At 40.3% G+C, this 20,057-nt stretch overlaps 1 protein-coding gene across 1 annotated transcript in view; it reads left to right on the top strand.

Annotated features, from left to right (window-relative positions):
• DGKH (diacylglycerol kinase eta) overlaps window positions 1-20,057 on the top strand; it is a 264,840-nt gene that overhangs the window by 230,234 nt on the left and 14,549 nt on the right. The window contains exons 26-31 of the mRNA XM_074961404.1: window positions 637-803; window positions 9,474-9,579; window positions 11,201-11,293; window positions 15,521-15,640; window positions 15,768-15,876; window positions 17,346-17,476. Coding sequence (XP_074817505.1) covers window positions 637-803; window positions 9,474-9,579; window positions 11,201-11,293; window positions 15,521-15,640; window positions 15,768-15,876; window positions 17,346-17,476 — 726 coding nt within the window. The remainder of the gene's footprint in view (window positions 1-636; window positions 804-9,473; window positions 9,580-11,200; window positions 11,294-15,520; window positions 15,641-15,767; window positions 15,877-17,345; window positions 17,477-20,057) is intronic.

Genomic DNA, 20,057 nt, shown 5'->3' with positions numbered 1-20,057 from the left:
TGGTGTGGCCACTTCCGGGAGCCACGCAGGGCTAGGGCAGGCAGGGAGCCTGCCTTAGCCCCGCTGCGCCACTGGGCTAGCAATCCTGCGGGACGGATTGAAAGCCCTGACGGGCTGAATCCAGCCCGTGGGATGTAGTTTGCCCTCCCCTGGTGTAAACGCTCTCAACTTCCCCATAATTCCTCAGTCCATTGGCCTGAGTGGATGCTAAATTCAGTCCTCTCCCTGCATCATGGCTTGTGTTATGATAGCTATTTTGTTGTTTAAAGAAAGTTTGTTAGGGCATTTTTTTTTCCTTGTTTTCATGTTTGGACTCTGCATGACTGTTAGAGTCCCACTGTGCTCAGCAGAAGGTTCAGAACATCTTGTCCTGACAAAGTATGCCTACAGTAATGTGTTCATGTAAATGTATCTCTAACTAACAGCATATTTTACAGAGGACAGGGGAGAGAGAGGTTACTCACAGAAGTAACTGTTGTTCTTTGAATTTAGTTTTAAAGACTAATTTTAAACACCATTTATAATATGGAGTATTTGTAATATTTATGTAAAATGATGTACCAATCTGTATGCCTAATAAGCTTAATTAAAAAACTGCAAGTACTGTCAGCTAATGTAGCATACCATTTTCATCAGGCTTTTGAAAATACCTTAAAGTCTTGGGAAGACAAACAGAAGTATGATTCCTGCAAACCTGTCCTCCGATCTCACTTGTATCCTCAACAGGCTGTTGAGTTGGCTACGGAAGAAGAAGTTGCACAGATCCAGCTGTGTTCACAAGCCGCAGAAGAACTTATTACCAGGTACAGTAGAACAAATGGGTTTAATGGAATAGTAGCATACTCCCCACGGTAAAATTATTTATAAAACTGAGGGTATTTCTATATTCTGACTGAAGATTTATTATCACAGTATCAGTATTTTTAAAAGTCTATTTTATATACTATAGCACAGTGGTTCTCAAAGCCGGTCTGCTGCTTGTTCAGGGAAAGCCTCTGGTGGGCCAGGCCGCTTTGTTTACCTGCTGCGTCCGCAGGTTCGGCCTATTGCGCCTCCCACTAGTCGCAGTTCGCCGCTTCAGGCCAGTGGGGCCTGTGGGAAGTGGTGCGGGCCAAAGGATGTGCTGGCCGTCCTTCCCGCAGCCCCCATTGGCCTGGAGCGGCAAACCGCAGCCAGTGGGAGCCGTGATCGGCTGAACCTGTGAACGCGGCCGGTAAACAAACCGGCCCGGCCCGCCAGGGGCTTTCCCTGAACAAGCGGTGGACCAGCTTTGAGAACCACTGCTATAGCAGATCAGCAAATATTATTTTTTCCCATGAAAATTTTTGACTTTGTGTTGATAAATCAAACATTTTCTGCCAAAAACTGAATGTTTTCAGTGTTTCTCCAGAGTTTTTTTGATGAAAACTCAGCAGTTTTGCAGAAAGCAGACACGTTTCACAAAAATACTAGTTTAGTCAAAAATATAATTTTATGTCAAAAAACAATTTTGACCAAAAATTGTTAATTTGGGCCTGTTGCATACATAAAATAATACACACTTCGGTATTTTATTTTCTGATGATCAAAGTAGGTTTAGCCATATAACTACTTCTTCAAATATCACTGTTTTAATATAAATAAAATAAAATATCATTGTACCATTTCTCAGAGATAGAAAGTACAATAAAATAGTGGTACTCATCTCTTTTCTTTATCTGGACATAGCTTTAATATACAAACCCAATAGTTATCTAGTGGGTAACTGTGTTAAAATTAATGAGAGAGAGGTAACAAGTGATGGAAAAATTATAAATGCACAGAATCTATTCATGTTATATTTGGCTGCATATTTATGATCAGCAAATGAAAATGATTATCTTTCTTATGCCTAACTATTAATAATAAATAGGGCTGTCAAGCGATTAAAAAAATTAATCGTGATTAATCGCGTGATAAAAAAAAATTCATCGTGATTAATCGTGCTGTTAACAATAGAATACCATTTATTTTAAATATTTTTGGATGTTTACTACATTTTCAAATATAATAATTTCAATTACAACACAGAATACAAAGTGTACAGTGCTCATTTTATATATTTTTTATTACAAATATTTGCACTGTAAAAAACAAAAGAAATAGTATTTTTCAATTCACCTCATACAAGTGCTGTAGTGCAATCTCTTCATCATGAAAGTTGAACTTACAAATGTAGAATTATGTAAAAAAAACTGCATTCAAAAATAAAACAATGTAGAACTTTAGAGCCTACAAGTCCACTCAGTCCTTCTTCTTGGTCAGCCAATCACTCAGACAAACAAGGTTGGTTAAAATTTGCAGGAGATAATGCTGCCTGCTTCTTGTTTACAATGTCACCTGAAAATGAGAACAGGCATTCACATGGCACTGTTGTAGCTGGCGTTGCAAGATATTTACGTACCAGATGTGCTAAAGATTCATATGTCCCTTCATGCTTCAATCACCATTCCAGAGGATATGCTTCCATGCTGATGACTAGTTCTGCTTGATAACGATCCAAAGCAGTATGGATTGATGCATGTTCATTTTCATCATCTGAGTCAGATTCCACCAGCCAGAAGGTTGATTTTCTTTTTTGGTGGTTTGAGTTCTGTAGTTTCCACATCATAGTGTTGCTCTTTTAAGACTTCTAAAAGCATGCACCTTGTCCCTCTCAGATTTTAGATGCACTTCAGATTCTTAAACCTTGGGTCGAGTGCTGTAGCTATTTTTAGAAATCTTACATCGGTACCTTTTTTGCGTTTTGTCAAATCTGCTGTGAAAGTGTTCTTAAAACTAACATGTGCTGGGTCATCATCCGAGATTGCTATAACATGAAATATATGCAGAATGCAGGTAAAACCGAGCAGGAGACATACAGTTCTCCCCTCAAGGAGTACAGTCACACATTTCATTGTTATTTTTTAACAAGCATCATCACATGGAAGCATGTCCTCTGGAATGGTGGCCGAAGCATGGAAGGGGCAAACAACATATCTGGCATGTAAATACCTTGCAACACCGGCTACAAAAGTGCCATGCAAATGCCTGTTCTCACTTTCAGGTGACATTGTAAATAAGAAGCAGGCAGCAGTATCTCCCGTCAATGTAAACAAACTTGTTTGTCTTAGAGATTGGCAGAATAAGAAGTAGGACTGACAGGTTTCAGAGTAACAGCCGTGTTAGTCTGTATTCGCAAAAAGAAAAGGAATGCTTGTGGCACCTTAGAGACTAACCAATTTATTTGAGCATAAGCTTTCGTGAGCTACAGCGTATTTTCCACAGTATGCATCCGATGAAGTGAGCTGTAGCTCACGAAAGCTTATGCTCAAATAAATTGGTTAGTCTCTAAGGTGCCACAAGTACTCCTTTTCTTTTTAAGTAGGATTGAGTGGACTTGTAGGCTCTAAAGTTTTACACTGTTTTGTTTTTGAGTGCAGTTATGTAACCAAAAAAAAAAATCTGCAATTGTAAGTTACACTTTCACGATAAAGAGACTGCACTTCCGCACTTGTATGAAGTGAATTGAAAATTACTATTTCTTTTGTTTATCCTTTTTTCAGTGCATATATTTGTAATAAAAAATATTAATATAAAGTGAGAACTGTGCACTTTGTATTCTGTGTTATAATTGAAATCAATATTGAAAATGTGAAAAACATCCAAAAATATTTAATAAATTTCAATTATTTAAAAATATTTAATAAATTTCAAAATTTCAATTGGTATTCTATTGTTATAAGTGCCATTAATCGCAATTAATTTTTTTAACCGTGATTACTTTTTTTAGTTAATCGCATGAGTTAACTGCGATTAATTGACAGCCCTAATAATAAGTGATACATTAAAGTTAAAAAATACTGTTGTTACTGGATTGAATTGGAGGTCACCAAAATGTTACATTTAAACCCAAAACACATCCTAACTGTGCATGTGAGAAATGTATAAAAATACACACATACAATGCATACATGGAGGTGACATCCATGTGATAAACAGAACAATACATTAAACACATGCCAATAACCACCTCGTCTTAAAAAATCCTCGATTTAAAAGAAAATCCACAAGCCGCAGAAAAGTTTCTTCCTTCTCCCCTCAGATGTGGAATTTCCCCCCGAAATTATGCCTGTCCTAGGAAAGAATTCAATCCTGAGCCAGTAACATCCTCTTAGTGTGATCTCTGAATCTATGAACAGTTCTTCTGTGCATAAAATACAAAGGGTTTTAATCTCTGATATCTTGCGACTCCTCATGTGTTCAATCCTGAACCTTAGACATGGGTGTTCAATCCTTAACATTTTTTCTCAGGCTTTTCCTCCATCCTTCCATCTGCCAAACTTTTATCTCTAATGACTCCTATTCCTTACCCCAACACAAAAAATTTTGTGTCCCCCAATCACCCAATTATTTGCATTAATGAAAATGCACAGCACAGTTTCTGCTTTTATAAACAATTTTTTAACATAAGCACAGTCTTAACTCTTAAACTACTGAACAATTAAATATTTGCAGGAACAAAGTCTAAGCAAGTCTAATTGTCCGATAGACCCTTCTTACCTTTTTGTGTACATATCCATTGTTATGAGAGTTCACATTCTGCTGCAAGTCCCAAGGGTCTCTTGACTGTTGATCAGTTGAAGTTTTGCCCTTTAGGGGCTCATGTGTGGCTAAGGGTATGTCTTCACTACCCACCGGATCGGCGGGCAGCGATCGATCCAGCAGGGATCGATTTATCCCGTCTAGTCTAGATGCGATAAATCGACCCCCGAGCACTCTCCATCGACTCCTGTACTCCAGCGCCGCGAGAGGTGCAGGCAGAGTAGACTCACCATGGTGGAGACACCACAGTAAGTCGATCTAAGTACATCAACTTCAGCTACATTATTCACGTAGCTGAAGTTGCGTAATTTAGATAGATTCCCCCACCCCACCCCCCAGTGTAGACCAGGGCTTAATCTGCTGAAATCTTTTCTTCACAAGAACAGTGAAGAATTTCTAGTGGTTTGTATTATTTCAGCAAGGCTTTGCTGTTCCTTTCTCCATTCCAAATCAGCATAAAGTTCCAAATCAGCTACAAGCTGGAATGATTTGTTTCAGCTATTAATTTGAAAACTCCAAGCTGTATGAAACCAGTGTTGTATCCAGCGACATACTAAAGAAATCCACTTTGAATTTAAATTTTGGCTCATACACTTTCCCATCCTTCTATTCATAATCAAACACAAACTAATCCCTTTTTGCTTTCTTGTCTCAGGAATTCAAATGATGCATCCAATTCTTTTGCCTTCTCATGGCTCGTCTACTTGGGGCCACTGAGGAAAATTAATCTGAATTAACCAAAGGTGTGAATTTAAAGTAAATTAGTTAAACTGTATTAAAAGATGGTGTGGATGCTCTTATTCAAAATGAAAGTGGCCTTAATTTGGTTCAGTGTAATTCACTTTGGAAGTGAATTAAGCTAAATTGAATTAAGGACACTCTCTAGTAAGAGCATCCACATGGATTTAATGTGGTTTAACTAATCCACATTAGAAGTTAATTAAGATTAACCTTCTGAGTGTCCCCAAGTAGACAAGCCCTCAGTGTCGCGTTCCAAATCATTTCCTCTATGTGGCAGAGGAATTCCATCCATTCAATCATTGTGCATTAACTAAGGTTCACAAGAGCCACACTTTATTTAGAAGTGTGGTAATGTCAGTTTGGAGTTCAAATTCTGTTGGTTTCAATATTTTCCAAATCTTGAGTAATGCATCTAAAAAATTATTTTTGGCTGTTAGGGATATGCCTACCCGGAACTGATTCTGCTCTCCCACTCACCCCAGAAACCGTTTCCCCCTAAAATGCAAAAAAAATTTAAGAAGGTGAAAATTCAGTTTTCACAGAAGTACCCCACTTTTTCAAATAAAAGTATGTTTTTATTGAGTCACAAACATTTTTAAAAGCCACCAGCAAAGCTTATAAAACATTTTAATCCCCCAAATCACCACTCATCTTTTTCCAGGCAACTTGCAAAGCTCTTTTATTTTTACATGAGACACCCCTTGAAAAACAGCAAAAAGGCCCTCTAAGAATTCCTTATGTTTTTTTTTAAAATAAAGGCCCTATGCTTTCAAAGAAGCAAATGTTTGTTTTTATAAAAGTATTTGTTTTGCGTGTACTGCAAGCAAAGCCACTCACTCATTTTTAAGTCAGTTTACTGAATGTTTCAGAGAAACATGGGACACAGATTGGAAGCGATCTCCTAGGTAATCGAGTCCAGTCCCTTGCTATCACAGCATGCCATCATACAATCTCATCCATAAATTTATCAAGCTCCATCTTAAAACTTCACTTCTTTGTTGGTTAGAAACCTTCTTCTAATTTCCAGCCTAAATTTATTCATGGCCCATTTGTTCTTGTGCCAATGTTCTCCCTTAGTTTAAATAGCTCTTCTTCCTCCCTGGTGTTTACCCTATTGATGTATGTATAAGGAGCAGTCATATCCCCCCTCAGCCTTCATTTTGCTAGACCAAACAAGCTATGCTCTTTTAGTCTCCTCTCTTAATTAGGCTTTCTATTCCCCTGATCAACCAAGTAGCTCTGTGCTGCTCCTGTTCCAGTTTCAATTTATCTTTCTTGAGCATGGATGATCAGAATTGTACACTATATTCCAAATGAGGTCTTAGAAGTGCCTTATACGATAGCCTTAATAATTCCCTATCTCTACTAGAAATACCTCATCTGAATCATCCTAGATAGCATTTGCCTTTTTTATGGCTACATCACTTTGTTGGCTCCTAGTCATGTCTGATTGACAAATACACCCAGGTCTTTCTTTCTTTCTCTTCTTTCATTTCCCACTGCTGAGCCACCAGCTTGTAGCAGAAATTCTTGTTGTTAGTCCATAAGTATATTACCTTGCACTTTGTATTATTTAATTTCATCCCATTTCTATTACTCCAGTCCTCTACATCACCCAGATTTTCCTGTATAATAATCTGATCCTCCTCTGCATTGATGATGCCTCTTGACTTTGTGTAATGAACAAATTTCATTAGCACACACCTACTTTCTCTGCCAGCGTCATTGAAGAAAATATTAAATAAGATTGGTCCCAAGAGCAGTCCTTAAGGAATTCCACTAGTAACCTCTCTCCAGCTGATAGCTCTCCCTTCAGAATAACTTGTTGCCTTTCCCTGTTTAGCCAGTTCCTTACCCAGTTTCCAATTCCAATATTAATCCCTGTCTTAACTAATAGTAGTCCATTGTGTCAATTGCTTTACTGAAGTCCAGATAGATTAGATCTACTGCATTTCTCTTGTCTTTAAAAATCAGTTATCTTATCAGAGAAACATATTGGCTTAGATTAACATGATGTATCTTTGGTAAACTCATGTTGCATTTTATCCCGTTTTCTGTTTCAGATGATATCTTTCAACAGAAAATAGTGTAAATATCTTTAGTCTTGCTACAAAGGCACCCTAAGTGATGACGCTGAATGAGAGATTTTATGTCTGAGATGATAGATGTGTTTAGGGAGGGGTATCTCTCGATATCCAATGGAGAGTCTCTGGTCTTTGCTTTAATTATGCCAGTCTTTGAAGTGCCGCACAGCCTTGATTCCAGCTTTGTTTCACTGGCTGTTTTCACTGCTTCAGCCTTGTCGTACCCCTCCTGCATTTTCACTGGCTTTCTGTGTTGTAGGAAGAACTCTTGCCTAGAAAGGTGTAGAGAATATCTCTGAGTTCAGCACATGACTCCCCACAGACAGACCCCTGTGTTTCCGGTCCCTTCTTCATACTCCCCTCCGTTCCCCACAATGTGCACTGAGGACAGATGTCAGGCAATGTCCCTGCAGCTTCATCATTATTCCTTCCCTGGCACACAATGTGATGATGGTGGCCCCACCCTTCTCTCCATTTGCTGCTTGGAGAAGCAGTCTGAAGACCTGACATCTTGGTCTGAGAGCCACCATTTTGCTGCTGCTGATAGGAAGCAGTAAATAACTTTATGAAAATATGTGGCAGTTGTAGAGCACTGTTCAACTGTAAATCACCATATGCTTTACAAAGGTGAGCAGCATCCTCTCCATTTTACAGTTGGAAACTGAGGTACAGAAAAATAAGTGACTTGCACAAGGGCACACTCTGAGTCAAGTGATGGAGCTGGGAATAGAGTCCTTGTCCTCCTGACTTTGTCCGCCGCATCATGCTAAATCCTTTTAGAGCTGTGGTCCTGAATCAGACAGCCTCCAGCAACTTAAGGACACCTTCATGCTAAAATATTCCAGCACCCTCTCAAAATACTAACACAGATCAGCTTTTTGGTGGTCTTATATTTTAAATAAAAAATGTTTTATCACACATATGCAGACACACACACACCGTTTTCAGACCTTCATAATTTTAGAACAGAGATTGTCTTCAAACTTGGATTGCTTTTCCTGGCTCAGCAATGTCTAGGATAGCACCACATCTGATGTTTCTAACTAGCGCCATCTGAGTTGTGTGAGCGCAAAATTTCAGTTGCAACAGGTGTGTGTGGAATTTTTACCCTCCCTCCTGTCAACCCATCAATCTCAACCTGAAAAATCGCTGAACCAGTCTTGTATATGTTTTTTAAAACGCTCACCTTTGGGCAGAGACAAACATAGATATTTTCAGTTTAAAAAATGTTTTTGAGACCATTATGAACAAGTGAAAATACCAGTTTACAGTGGACTGTATTATGGTGCTCACTGTCACAAATGCTATAATATAGAAATCATTTCATGCACCAGACACTGCACCAGAGCAACTGTTTAACTGAACAAGTTTAGGACAGGAATTATAGAACAGCATATTCAGTTTAAATTGCAGGGATGATTCAGGTCAGGCAGAAAGGGGAAATTTATGTAGGCATAATGAAATATAATTATCCAAAATGAAATGTAGCCAGGTCACAGGTTAATACCTTTACTGTTGTAAAAAATTGTACTTAGATTGTAAGTTGCACTGGAATTTTAATGATCACAAGTGGTCAAATTCAGTTTTATGTTGCATTTTATGTTGCATGTATTATTATGCATCACTAACAGGGTATACAGACTGTCACATGACACCACCAAAATAATTCTCTTCAGAATGTGTTTCCTGTATGAATTATGTGAATGAATATTCCTGGTTTAATCAGTATAATCTATGTACCCATTGCTGGTCGGATGACATGCCAGTTAAGACAATAAACGTTCCTCAAGCCCTCATATCAGAGCAGATCTTCTGTATTAAGAATGTCATTTAGACAAGAGAGAAAAGTTCTTTGTTGTCTAAGGTGATACTTATATTTAAGCTTTAGATACATAGCAATATGCTTAGTACAGCTAGTACAGCTTGTGTAAATGTTCTGTGAAATATTTCTTTTCCATCTGCCAATGTTTTTTAATTTCAATCACATTTTAACTGGATGTAAAAGAAAGTGGCAAAGTACCTTTCCTGTTTTTCATATTTTTGTAGAATCTGTGAAGCCGCAAAAATACACAACCTGTTGGAACAGGAGCTGGCTCATGCTGTCAATGCGTGTTCACATGCATTAAATAAAGCCAATCCAAGGTTTCCTGAGGTAAAGGAACAACAGAGCCTTATTTAATTATAAATCAACTGTGTGCAGAAGTGTTTCTGGAGTCACCGGAGTAGTCCCGTAGTCCTAGTCACCATTTTCCAATGGCTAATATGTTAACTGCTGAGGTTATTGATATGCAAGGCTCCTGATCCTGCAAACGTGCTTAACTTTAAGAATGTGACATAGGCACAACCACCCAATGGGATGGGGAGGAAACCAACAATGCCTTTTCTCCTGCCCCTGCAGCAGCAGCCTCAGCGCCCCCTTTTTACGCTTGTAGGGCCACTTAATAGCTGATGGGCTCTGCTGAGACTCTACTGCAGTGAGTCTGAAAGGCCGAGGCAGCACCAGCAGGGGCAACCAGAGGGAAGAGGAAGGGGGAGAAAGACTCTCTTCCCCACAGACCTGGAGCACATTGGAAGAGGTAGAGCAGGGGTCGGCAACCTGCGGCACACAAGCTGATTTCTAGTGGCCAGTGGACGGAACCCCAGACTGGCAGCGGGCTGAGTGGCTCAGTGGGCTGCCAGTCTGGGGTTCTGTCGGGGGGGGCCCCTGTAAATGTAAAATTTATTACTGGAACGCGGAACCTTAAATTAATAAGACTTGGCATGCCGCTTCTCAAAGGTTGCTGACCCCCTGAGGTAGAGGGTACTTGACAGCTCCCACTGGGGAGGAGGAAGGTACTGCTGGGTAGAAAAACATTCCCTTTTGTGGCGACTGGACCTAAGTGGGAGTGGGACATTACGTATATTGGAAATAGGGGTGTGTGTGAACGGGGCAAAGGAAGATACAGGGGCAAGGCAGAGCATCGCATTAAGGGCATGACTCAGAGTTTTGGGAGATGGACAAAGAACTACACCCAGGTACAGTCACACGGGCACACTCACACAGATGTGCACACACACCTTAATGGAGGACATGGTGCTAATGGGAGAATTTCAGCGGGAGCAGAACTGAGCTCCTTATCTCCTAGCCCAACGCCCACAATTTGAGCTTTTGCAAGATCTGGGCACTAACCTGATTTCATGGACATGAGTTTGTCGGTCTAATTTTGTCTAACCTAACCTAATCTACTTAAGCCTTCATCACCATAGTAACTATGCAGGCTAACCACTGCTTGTTAAAGTGTGGCAGCTTGCCTCCCTCAAGGGTGATGTGAACAGCCCTCATTAACAATCCTTGTTAATAAAAGGCCCAGAGTTTCTCTAGTGGCCCTTAACCAGTCATAAAGAACATGCAGCTGGACACTTGGTGCTCTAGTACATCTGAGACCTCGTAAACCGAGTCAGGTGAAAACCATCCAGCAAAGATACAGTACATTTCCCCCCGCCATTCCATTCTGGATGTTTACATAAACTAATACAGTCTGTTCTGCCCCTAAATAAACAGGTGAAAGTCCCACAAGCTTCAGTGGCAGTTATACAGATGCATCTGAGATCAGATTTTGGCCTATGTACATTGCTCTATATCTTATTCCCTTTGGTCTGGTAGAATAAACTTGTCAAGCAGAGCTGAATCAAGCTGGTTCCTTTTGGAAAAACTGCCTAAGGTTGGGATTGTAAACTCAATGTACTTGTGCTCACAGTTTAACTTATTTGACTGTTCTGCTTCTATTCCTCAGAGTCTTACTAGAAATACTGCCATTGAAATAGCTGTCAATGTGAAGGCATTACATAATGAAACTGAATCTCTACTAGTAGGAAGGGTTCCTTTGGTAAGAAGATAAAATAAATGTTTAATTTGTTTACTCATAAACATCTTGTGTAACTTGTCACTGTGTATGTCATGCTTCTCTAAAGGAGCACCATATGGTTATAGTGCAATGAAATACTATACCTCAGAACCTATAAAAGGCTGGATCAGAGAATTTTATACTACACCTATTATCTGAGTTGAAATGGGTTATGAATTGTTCTCCTAGTTCTCCATTCACCTGCAGCATGTCAGGCATTAGTTTCTCTTCCTAAACCCTTGTTAATTGGTGAGTGTCCAGTAGAGTTTTGTTGGCATTGAAAGTCATTGTATCTCTTCCCTTGGTTGCTTGTGTGTGGATCTAAAAGTAGTAAAGTTCTTCAATAATAACACATTGTGCTCTGGACATAGAGTTAGAAATTGGTACATTTGATAGGGTTCCTCATGCTTTTCTATCAGTTGATACACTAAGTAGGAATGGTTGTGTCTGTTCCATGCCTTTAGTCTTCAGATTCAGGAGAAAATTTATTAATATTTTATTAATTACCCTAAGTGTGTGATAATTACAAATGGATATTGATTGGAATATTTTCCTGTAGAGGGACTTGAGTCTGAAAGGCATGATATTAAGATAAAGACCCTTTCACATCCTAAATAAATAGTACAAATCCACTCTATTTCCATAGTGACTAAAAGTCATTGCCATCTGAAGACTCTGTCAGCAGTTCACTTCTAGAAGTATTAACATGTTAGGCACATGCTCTGTTTTATTTAAGTTTAGGAAGGGAACAAAACTCTTTAGATAAATTTATCAAATATAGGGGAAGAAATCTGCTGAGATTTCAAATTCCTGTATGTTAATGTGAAGGCAAGAATGCAATATTTGGATTTAAAAATGTTTGGGGTAAGGAATTTCGTCGAACAGTCTTCAGATGATGATTGGGATGCTATACTAAAAGTGGTGTAATGTATCAAAGGATGATAGGACCTGATTAAATTATGAAATCATACACACTGACACCCCTCATTTTTCAGCCAATAGAGGGAGCAACCTTACTCTTAGAGTATCTGTGCCAAACCATTTGTTTTTAAACAAGGCTGTTATCTGATATCAATATATCTTCTGTGTCAGTCCGCATGTTGACTTTAGAGATACCCAGAACTCTCATTTGTGAATCAGCAGTATAACTTAGTCTTGGACAGTCTTGTTGGCTTGTACTTCCGTCAGTGCTGAAACAACATGTAGGTTGGGCTGACCCATGGAGATGATGGATACAGCTGAAACGTTTGGTGTTACTTAAACTGCCAGTCACGCACCATACTCCAGTTTAACCGTCTCCCCTGACAAAGAAGCAGATCTCTTAATTAAATCCTTCCTTATTTTTACCTCTTTTCATCTCTCCATTCCTTCCACACTCCCCTTTTCTGCGCCCAGTGCTCCTGACAGCCATGCAGTTGATGCCATCATTGCCTGTACTGCCTGTTGATCTTTTTTGGGGAGGGGAGGAGGCAGCTGGGGTTGTCTCCACCAGTGTTGTGCCTTCCATCTCAAACGTCTCATCTCCCTACTAAGAAGATCTAATTGACAAGTCCGACTCTAATTCGCTGGGCTAATCTTTCCATTAGAAACAGTGAGGTTCTAAGACTTCATGGTCTGTTTGACATGCAGAGAAGAGATCTTGCACTAAATTGGTCAATTCTCTTATCTCTGCTGGAGTTTCAACATTGATTTCAGTGGGAGCAGGATCAAGCCCTTAGTGCACTTTCTCACCATAAGTTCAGAATTAATTGATTTTCCACTGCCAAAATGTAATTCTCTGAGACTCTTTGTGAGACCATAGATAGGTGCCATCTGAGGAAACACATACCATTTGGACTGGTCCACTTCTTTCATCTTCCCCTGAGAAGAATAAATCAAAAACAGAATAATCCAGAAAATGAAAACATTCTAGAGTGATGTCTTCCTCAGTGGAAAGAGAGAGGCTTCGTTGTTATCTATGCCCAGACTCCAAGCCTCTCCCAAACACCACTGTGCAGCTCAGAGAACCTCAAGCAGCCTGGGGGGGGAATTAAGGCTGCTGTGAGTCTTGTATTTTCTCCATAAATCTTAGAAACTTCTTTAAACTATTCCCTTTAAAAAATCCCATAACAAGGGAAAACTAAGATTTCCAATCCCATTACACTACAGTAACATCTTACAAGAGAAGATCTCTCACTAGAAAAAAATGTTAACATACACAAACTCTAATGGCAGGAAGGAAGGAAGTATTTTACTATACCTATAATTAAATTCTACCTTCCAAGATATCTCAAAAAAAAAAAAATTTCTCCAGAACTAGAGATCAAAGGCCCTTTCAACAACCGTGTAAATCTTTGCTATCCAGCAGGTCCAACCCCTACAGATAAAGTCTGCAAGAGCACCACTCTGGACTATCTTGGCCACAGACAAATGGACTCTTGAAATCAAATCCAGGATACCATGTATTCTGTAACTCTGCAGAACTTGACACAGAATCCAACCTTTCGATGCAGAACTGTGCCCTTGAATCTATGCTTTCATTTCAATAGAAAATATAATGAACTTCAAGTCCTCTTAATTATGAAAATTAAATTTGAAATTTTGAAAATGTAATGGCAGTTTAAACTGATGCCATGTGTCTGCTTGAGTCTGCGCCCAACCCTAAACTGTATCTCTGAGAAGTGTGAATGGTCCCATCGATCTCAGTGGGGGTGTTTACTTTGAAACCTCATGATGGCAAATTAAAATTTCAACATGATGGCTCTTTTTAGCAGAAATATCCAGCTATTGTGCTTATCCCATATCACAAATGACCACCAACCCCTTTCCTGGTGCCAAAAGTCTCAGCTGATGTTTCCAGCTTCCTCCATTACAACTTCTATGCAGTGCTACATTTCAGTACAAAACTGTATGGCATACTGAAGACTGAAAATGTGGAAGGAGTATAAAATAAATGATTAGTGGATATTACATTCATTTTCAAAGGGGAGCAATTGTACTGATTTTGGTGGTCATTTTCAAAATAACCTGAATGTGGAATTCGGTATGGATTTTTTTGGTTTCAGCAAAACAAAGATGCCTTCTTGCACACCTCTTTTTTCCTTATTTGCAAAAGGGGATAACGATTCTTATCTTCCTTTTTTTTTTAAGAGCAATTGATTAAGTGGTCTGTCAAAGGGCTAGTTACTATTTCTGACCCCAACATACCTACTTTTCCCCCTGCTCATTCCAGAGAGACAGTGAGTCACTGTGAGAGCTGGGATTAGAATTTGGGAATTCCTAGCTCAGAGGTCAGCAACCTGTGGCATGCGTGCCAAAGGCGGCACGCGTGCCGATTTTTACTGGCACTTTGCTGCCAGCCAGGGTCCCAGCCATTGGCCCCCGCTCAGCCTGCTGCCGGCCTGGGGTTCCCTCGGGGGTCCCTGTAAATGTAAATTTTATTACTGGCACGCGAAACCTTGAATTAATGAAGACTTGGCACATCACTTCTCAAAGGTTGCTGACCCCTGTCCTAGTTGCTAATTCTTTGCTTAGTCTATTAAAGGGACTTTGAAATCTTGGAAAGGCTTTCATGGAAGAATCCTGGTTACTCCACCCATTCCATTTCTACCTCCTAACCAGAGAAGAGCTGTGCATCACATGAAAAAATTTGAGGAATGGCAACCTTGGACTTCCTGACACTATAAGTTACACTTGTTTTCTCTGATGCTGTTTTTTATCTAAGTTTTCTCCAGGCCACTGGCCTTTTTAAAATTCTTACCTCCATTGTTACATGACATCATAGTCCAGCAATAAGAGCATACAACTATGAGCTTATAGCAGAATTGGGAAAAGCACAAAATATTAATATTTCTACATTTGGCACTGTGCTGATTACCAGTTGTGCTTCTGGATTGATGGAGGTAGAAGGCCACAAGACTAGGGAATTTCTTTCTGTACATTTGGATTCTCTGGGTTTGTACATCCATTAGTTTGGGAGACTCTCCCTTGTGCTTTAAATCTCCATTTATATTTCTGGAGTGCGATGAGTGATGGCAGAAATGGATAGGTGGGCACACACCAAAGTTTTAGCTGTTTGTCATTCTTGTAGTTAGGACCAACCCAAATGCAGTCTCCAGAATGGTGAAATGCATGCGCAGGGAAATTAAATGGGGTAAGAAATCTCCCATTTGTTTACTTTCAGTATAAGGCAGCCATTTAACATTCCTTTTCTGGTTTGTTCATAAATAGCAATTGGATCCTCCCCATGAAGAGCTGCTGTCTGATGCATTACACAGTGTGGAGATTGAATTGAGAAAACTTGCTGAGATTCCATGGCTTTATTATGTTTTCCAGCCAAATGATGATGAGGTAAGTCAGGTGATTACTTCTAAGTGAACATAATTTTACTTCACTAGACAAGAGTAAATTAGAATTCCCCATCATCATGTGAGGCATTTTTAAAGTTTAGTGGTTGTTTTCCTCTTTTTCCATGCAGGATCCCCCTCTGGATTATTCTAAGAGAAACAACAGAAGTACAGTATTTCGCATAGTGCCAAAATTTAAAAAGGAAAAAGTCCAAAAGCATAAGAGCAGCCCTCAGCCTGGTATGTGTTTTGACATTGCAAGAAAGATCATAACTTTTGGAAGAAAACATGATTTCATATCTTTCATAACAGCTAAAATAATGTGCAACACCTAGAGGATAAAATCCTAGCTCCATTGAAGTCAGGAGGAGTTTTGCTGATTGATGACTTCAAAGGGAGGAGGATTTCATGCAGTACATTTAGCAGGTGTGTGTCAATAGGATCCCCAAACAACTAGGTGAATAGAAGAAGTAGTTTAAAAAATACTTCAGTAGCTACTGTTTTGCCATCTACTTTTGGGATAGGAGGTCCCATGTGTCTGTTTGGGTGGTTTTGTTTAACTAGCTCCATGCCAACACAAGTCATACATAAACCAGTTCTGTTTCTGTATAAAGCATTGATTCCGGTTTTTCAGGGTAGTCTGAGAGGCTGCACAATGGCTTTCATTAACACTTGTTTAATTGAACCAGTTGTCCCTTAAAGTCCCAAATAAGTTTTCACTGCAGTTAATTTTGTACATCAAACAAAATCCTGCTCTCTTAATTAGTTAGTAGAAGTTGAACAAACTCCACTCTCCTCTCTCCCCACTGTTTTCTGTGAACATACTGCCTTGATATTATGCCCTGAAAATAACTGGTGTCACAATAGACCTAAAACTGCTCCCACGCCTTGGTCTTTCATAGCAGGCAGTGTGCTACACTGCCCTCAAATGCAAAACAAGCTCTCTACAGTTGTTAATCTGAATTTAGCTTTTCAGTTCTCTAATATGTTAAAATATAAAACATATTAGAGTACTTCAGTCTGAAGCTAATCAGCATTGAATGAAAGATAAACAAAGGTGCAAAAGAATAATAGTAACATAAACCTACTTTCTTTGAATAAACTTGGCCTATTAAGACTAATGTGGGCAACTAACCTTAGAGAACAATGTTGACAGAGAGCTTTTTAATGGCCTATGTAACCAGTATGGTTAATAGAATATTTGTTGCATTAATTAAGAACACTAGAAAAACTTCTAAAGTTGGGCTTGCATGCTGCGATCTCTATAGGAGTACAGTATACATGTTGATTTTACATTTTAGTTAGTATTTGAAGCGTGTGTTATTTCTGGCTGCACTGAACCAATAAAGTGTCATTAGTATACAGTGGAACAAACTTGGACCTTGCACCACTGATCCTAAGATGATTAAAAGTGAATTTGTTGAAGTATATGAGGTTTGATGGCTTTATTGAGGAAACTGGAGTAAAGCTGAAAGCTCGGCTGCAAAGCAAAGAACCCCATCTTTGTTTAGATACCTTCTCATATTTATTGCTAACCTCTAACCTGCATGTAAAAACAAAACTCAGTTTTTGTGGAAATGACGCCTTTAACCTTTCCCTTTGCTAGCACGGCAGTTCTACTCTGTTTTCCACACTCTTTGGCCTAACCTTTGCTTGTAATGCATTTGAGCATGTAGAAATTAAGGGGGTTTTGCTCTTAACTTTGGTAGTTCAAAAATGGGGCACAGATGAAGTTGCTGCTTGGCTGGATCTGCTCAGTTTGGGAGAGTACAAAGAAATCTTCATCAGCCATGACATCCGAGGCTCTGAGCTTTTACACCTGGAAAGGCGAGATCTTAAGGTATTTCCTTTGTGCTACTTTTCTGCTCTTTAGAATTTTCTTTGACAAAAACAAAACAAAACCTTTCTACTGTCCTTGCTTCTGTTATGTGCTTGTAGCTTGGCTTATACTGTGCAAATATGCAGTAAATTACTACACGCTGTCCTGTGGCCTGAATTTCTTACATGTTGTCCTGTATTTTCAAGCCATGGATATTAGCAATATTGGAGATTATCTTTTCTCATGCTTCATATAGAATTATAGTATGTTTCATCAGGCTCAGTGAAAGCACTCCCATTGTCTTAGCTACATCAATATATTACAGTGTTAACTTTAAAAAAACTCGGTTTTAACTAGATTTAGTAAAGAGGATTGGTGTGGAAGGTGAATTGTTCATAATCAATTTATTAGGCTAGTGATAATTATTTTAAATGTATCTAGTGCAAGGTCAGCAGGTAAAAGTTCATTTAAAATTATGAATACATTGCTTCCATAGTCAGTGTGTGGAAGATGAACAATTTGATGATAGTCTTCAGCATTGGCCATTTGCAGGCTTATGAGTTTGTCTGTCAGGTGTCCAAATATATCCTTCAGAACAGCTTTTTGTTTTGTTTTTGGTCAGTTTTTAATTTTGTGGAAAAAATCAAGCCTTCTATCTTTCTGAGATCACTTATTTAAAAAATGAAAAATCATTCCTCCCTGTTCAGTTCAAATAAATAAGAACCACGTTTTGGGAGAAGAAATGTTAGTGCAGGGGTGGGCAAACTACGGCCCGCGGGCCAGATCCGGCCCCTCAGGGCTTTGGATCCGGCCCACAGGATTGCCCCCGTGGTGCTGCAGGCCCCGCGCCGCTCTCAGAAGCGGCCAGCACCACATCCCTGTGGGGGTGGGGCAGAGGTTCTGTGCATTGCCCTTGCCTTCAGGCACTGCCCCACCCCAGCTCCCATTGGCGGGAACGGGGAACCGCGGCCAATGGGAGCTTCGGGGGAGGTACCTGGAGGCGTGGCAAGGGCAGCACGCAGAGCCCTGTCCCCCCGCTTCCTCAGGGGCTGTACAGGGACGTGGTGCCGGCCGCTTCCTGGAGAGGCATGGCGTGGGGCCAGGGCAGGCAGGCAGGGAGCCTACCCTGGCCCCGGTGTGCGCCGTTGCCACCCCTGAACCCCTCCTGCACCCCGCCCCCCCAACTCCCTGCCTGCATCTTGCACCCTAACTCCCTGCCCTGAGCCCTCTGCCGCACCTCGCACCCCTCCTGAACCCCAACCCCCTGCTGCAGTCGGCACCCCTCCTCTGCCCCACTCCATTGCCCATAGTCCGTTCCTGCACACCGCACCCCCTCCTGCACCCCAACCCTCTGCCCCAGCCCTGTATACAATTTCCCCACCCAGATGTGGCCCTCGGCCCAAAAAGTTTTCCCACCCCTGTGTTAGTGTGTTGAAAAACATTAGCCTGGCAGATGATAGTTACTTTGCTCTTTGAAATGGTGTTGTTTGAGATTGCTGGTCTTTTTCTGGATCTACTTAAGTGTGTCCATTATATGTAATAGAGACAGTATCTTTGGCGATTCATTAAATTACTTTTTCCTGAAACAGAAATCATGACCTTTTGATAATGTGTTTGAGAAATCTGCATGCAACAAATTGCAACTTCTCATACTGCATAAAACAAGAGGTTTCAATTTATACAGTATCCTAACATTTACATCTAAAACACAAGTCATTGTGTCCAGCCACATCTGAATACTGCTGCATGTCTAGGCTATTTTTCCATGTGGACATCTATAAGGATGCGCCATTAAATTGTTTTAAAAATTGCTCCCATAGCCTGCAATACTTCCTGATAAGAGAGTGCTGACATTGTATATCTGCCATAGGATGAATGTTGTTGGCATAGGTAGTTGTGTTCTTGTAATGTATTTAGTCTTGTTTGATACATGTCACTGGTCCTTCTGTTTTATCCTGCATCAGTGAGATCCTGGAGCCTCTTTGTCACTGAATTAAATGCTTCCATTGAGGCCTCACAGAGTCCAAACCTGCAAGAACCAAGAAACAGAAAATTATCCAAATAATACATCACAGACAACATTCCAGTCTCTGGTGTAATTGCCCATTTTCCAGTTATACTGAAAGAAGGAAACTTTATATGGATTTAATGAGGCCGCAGCTTTATTATTAGATGTCTGGGACTATCTGGCAGATAAAAGTATACGGTGCAGGCAACTCCATGTTCATTCAAATAATTATGTGGGGCTTCTATCAACCACGCTTCATTTTTCACCCAGGTCCCCCAGCCAACCCCTGGCTTAGATCTTAGCATCCACCCTCCACCTTGTAGGGGAGGGTTAACATGGACTATAAGAAAGGGGGTTGGCTCTCTGCCATACCAATCATAGAAGCCCTGAACCTGCCCCACCCCCCATTCTCTTCCTTTAACTAGCACCTCCTTTTAAAGTCCTTTACCAGCCCATTTATCTGGTCACTGAATGCCTTCTCTATGGAGTACCTGCACTGGACATCCGCCCCACGCTTACAGAATAAATTGTGACATATAGCCTAGCAGCCTTTCCTCCTTACCATAATAGGTCCTCCCTGACACCCACTGTGGG

This window comes from Natator depressus, chromosome 1, assembly GCF_965152275.1.
Source record: "Natator depressus isolate rNatDep1 chromosome 1, rNatDep2.hap1, whole genome shotgun sequence".
Lineage (NCBI taxonomy): Eukaryota > Metazoa > Chordata > Testudines > Cheloniidae > Natator > Natator depressus.
This window is presented reverse-complemented; position numbering and strand designations above follow the sequence as displayed.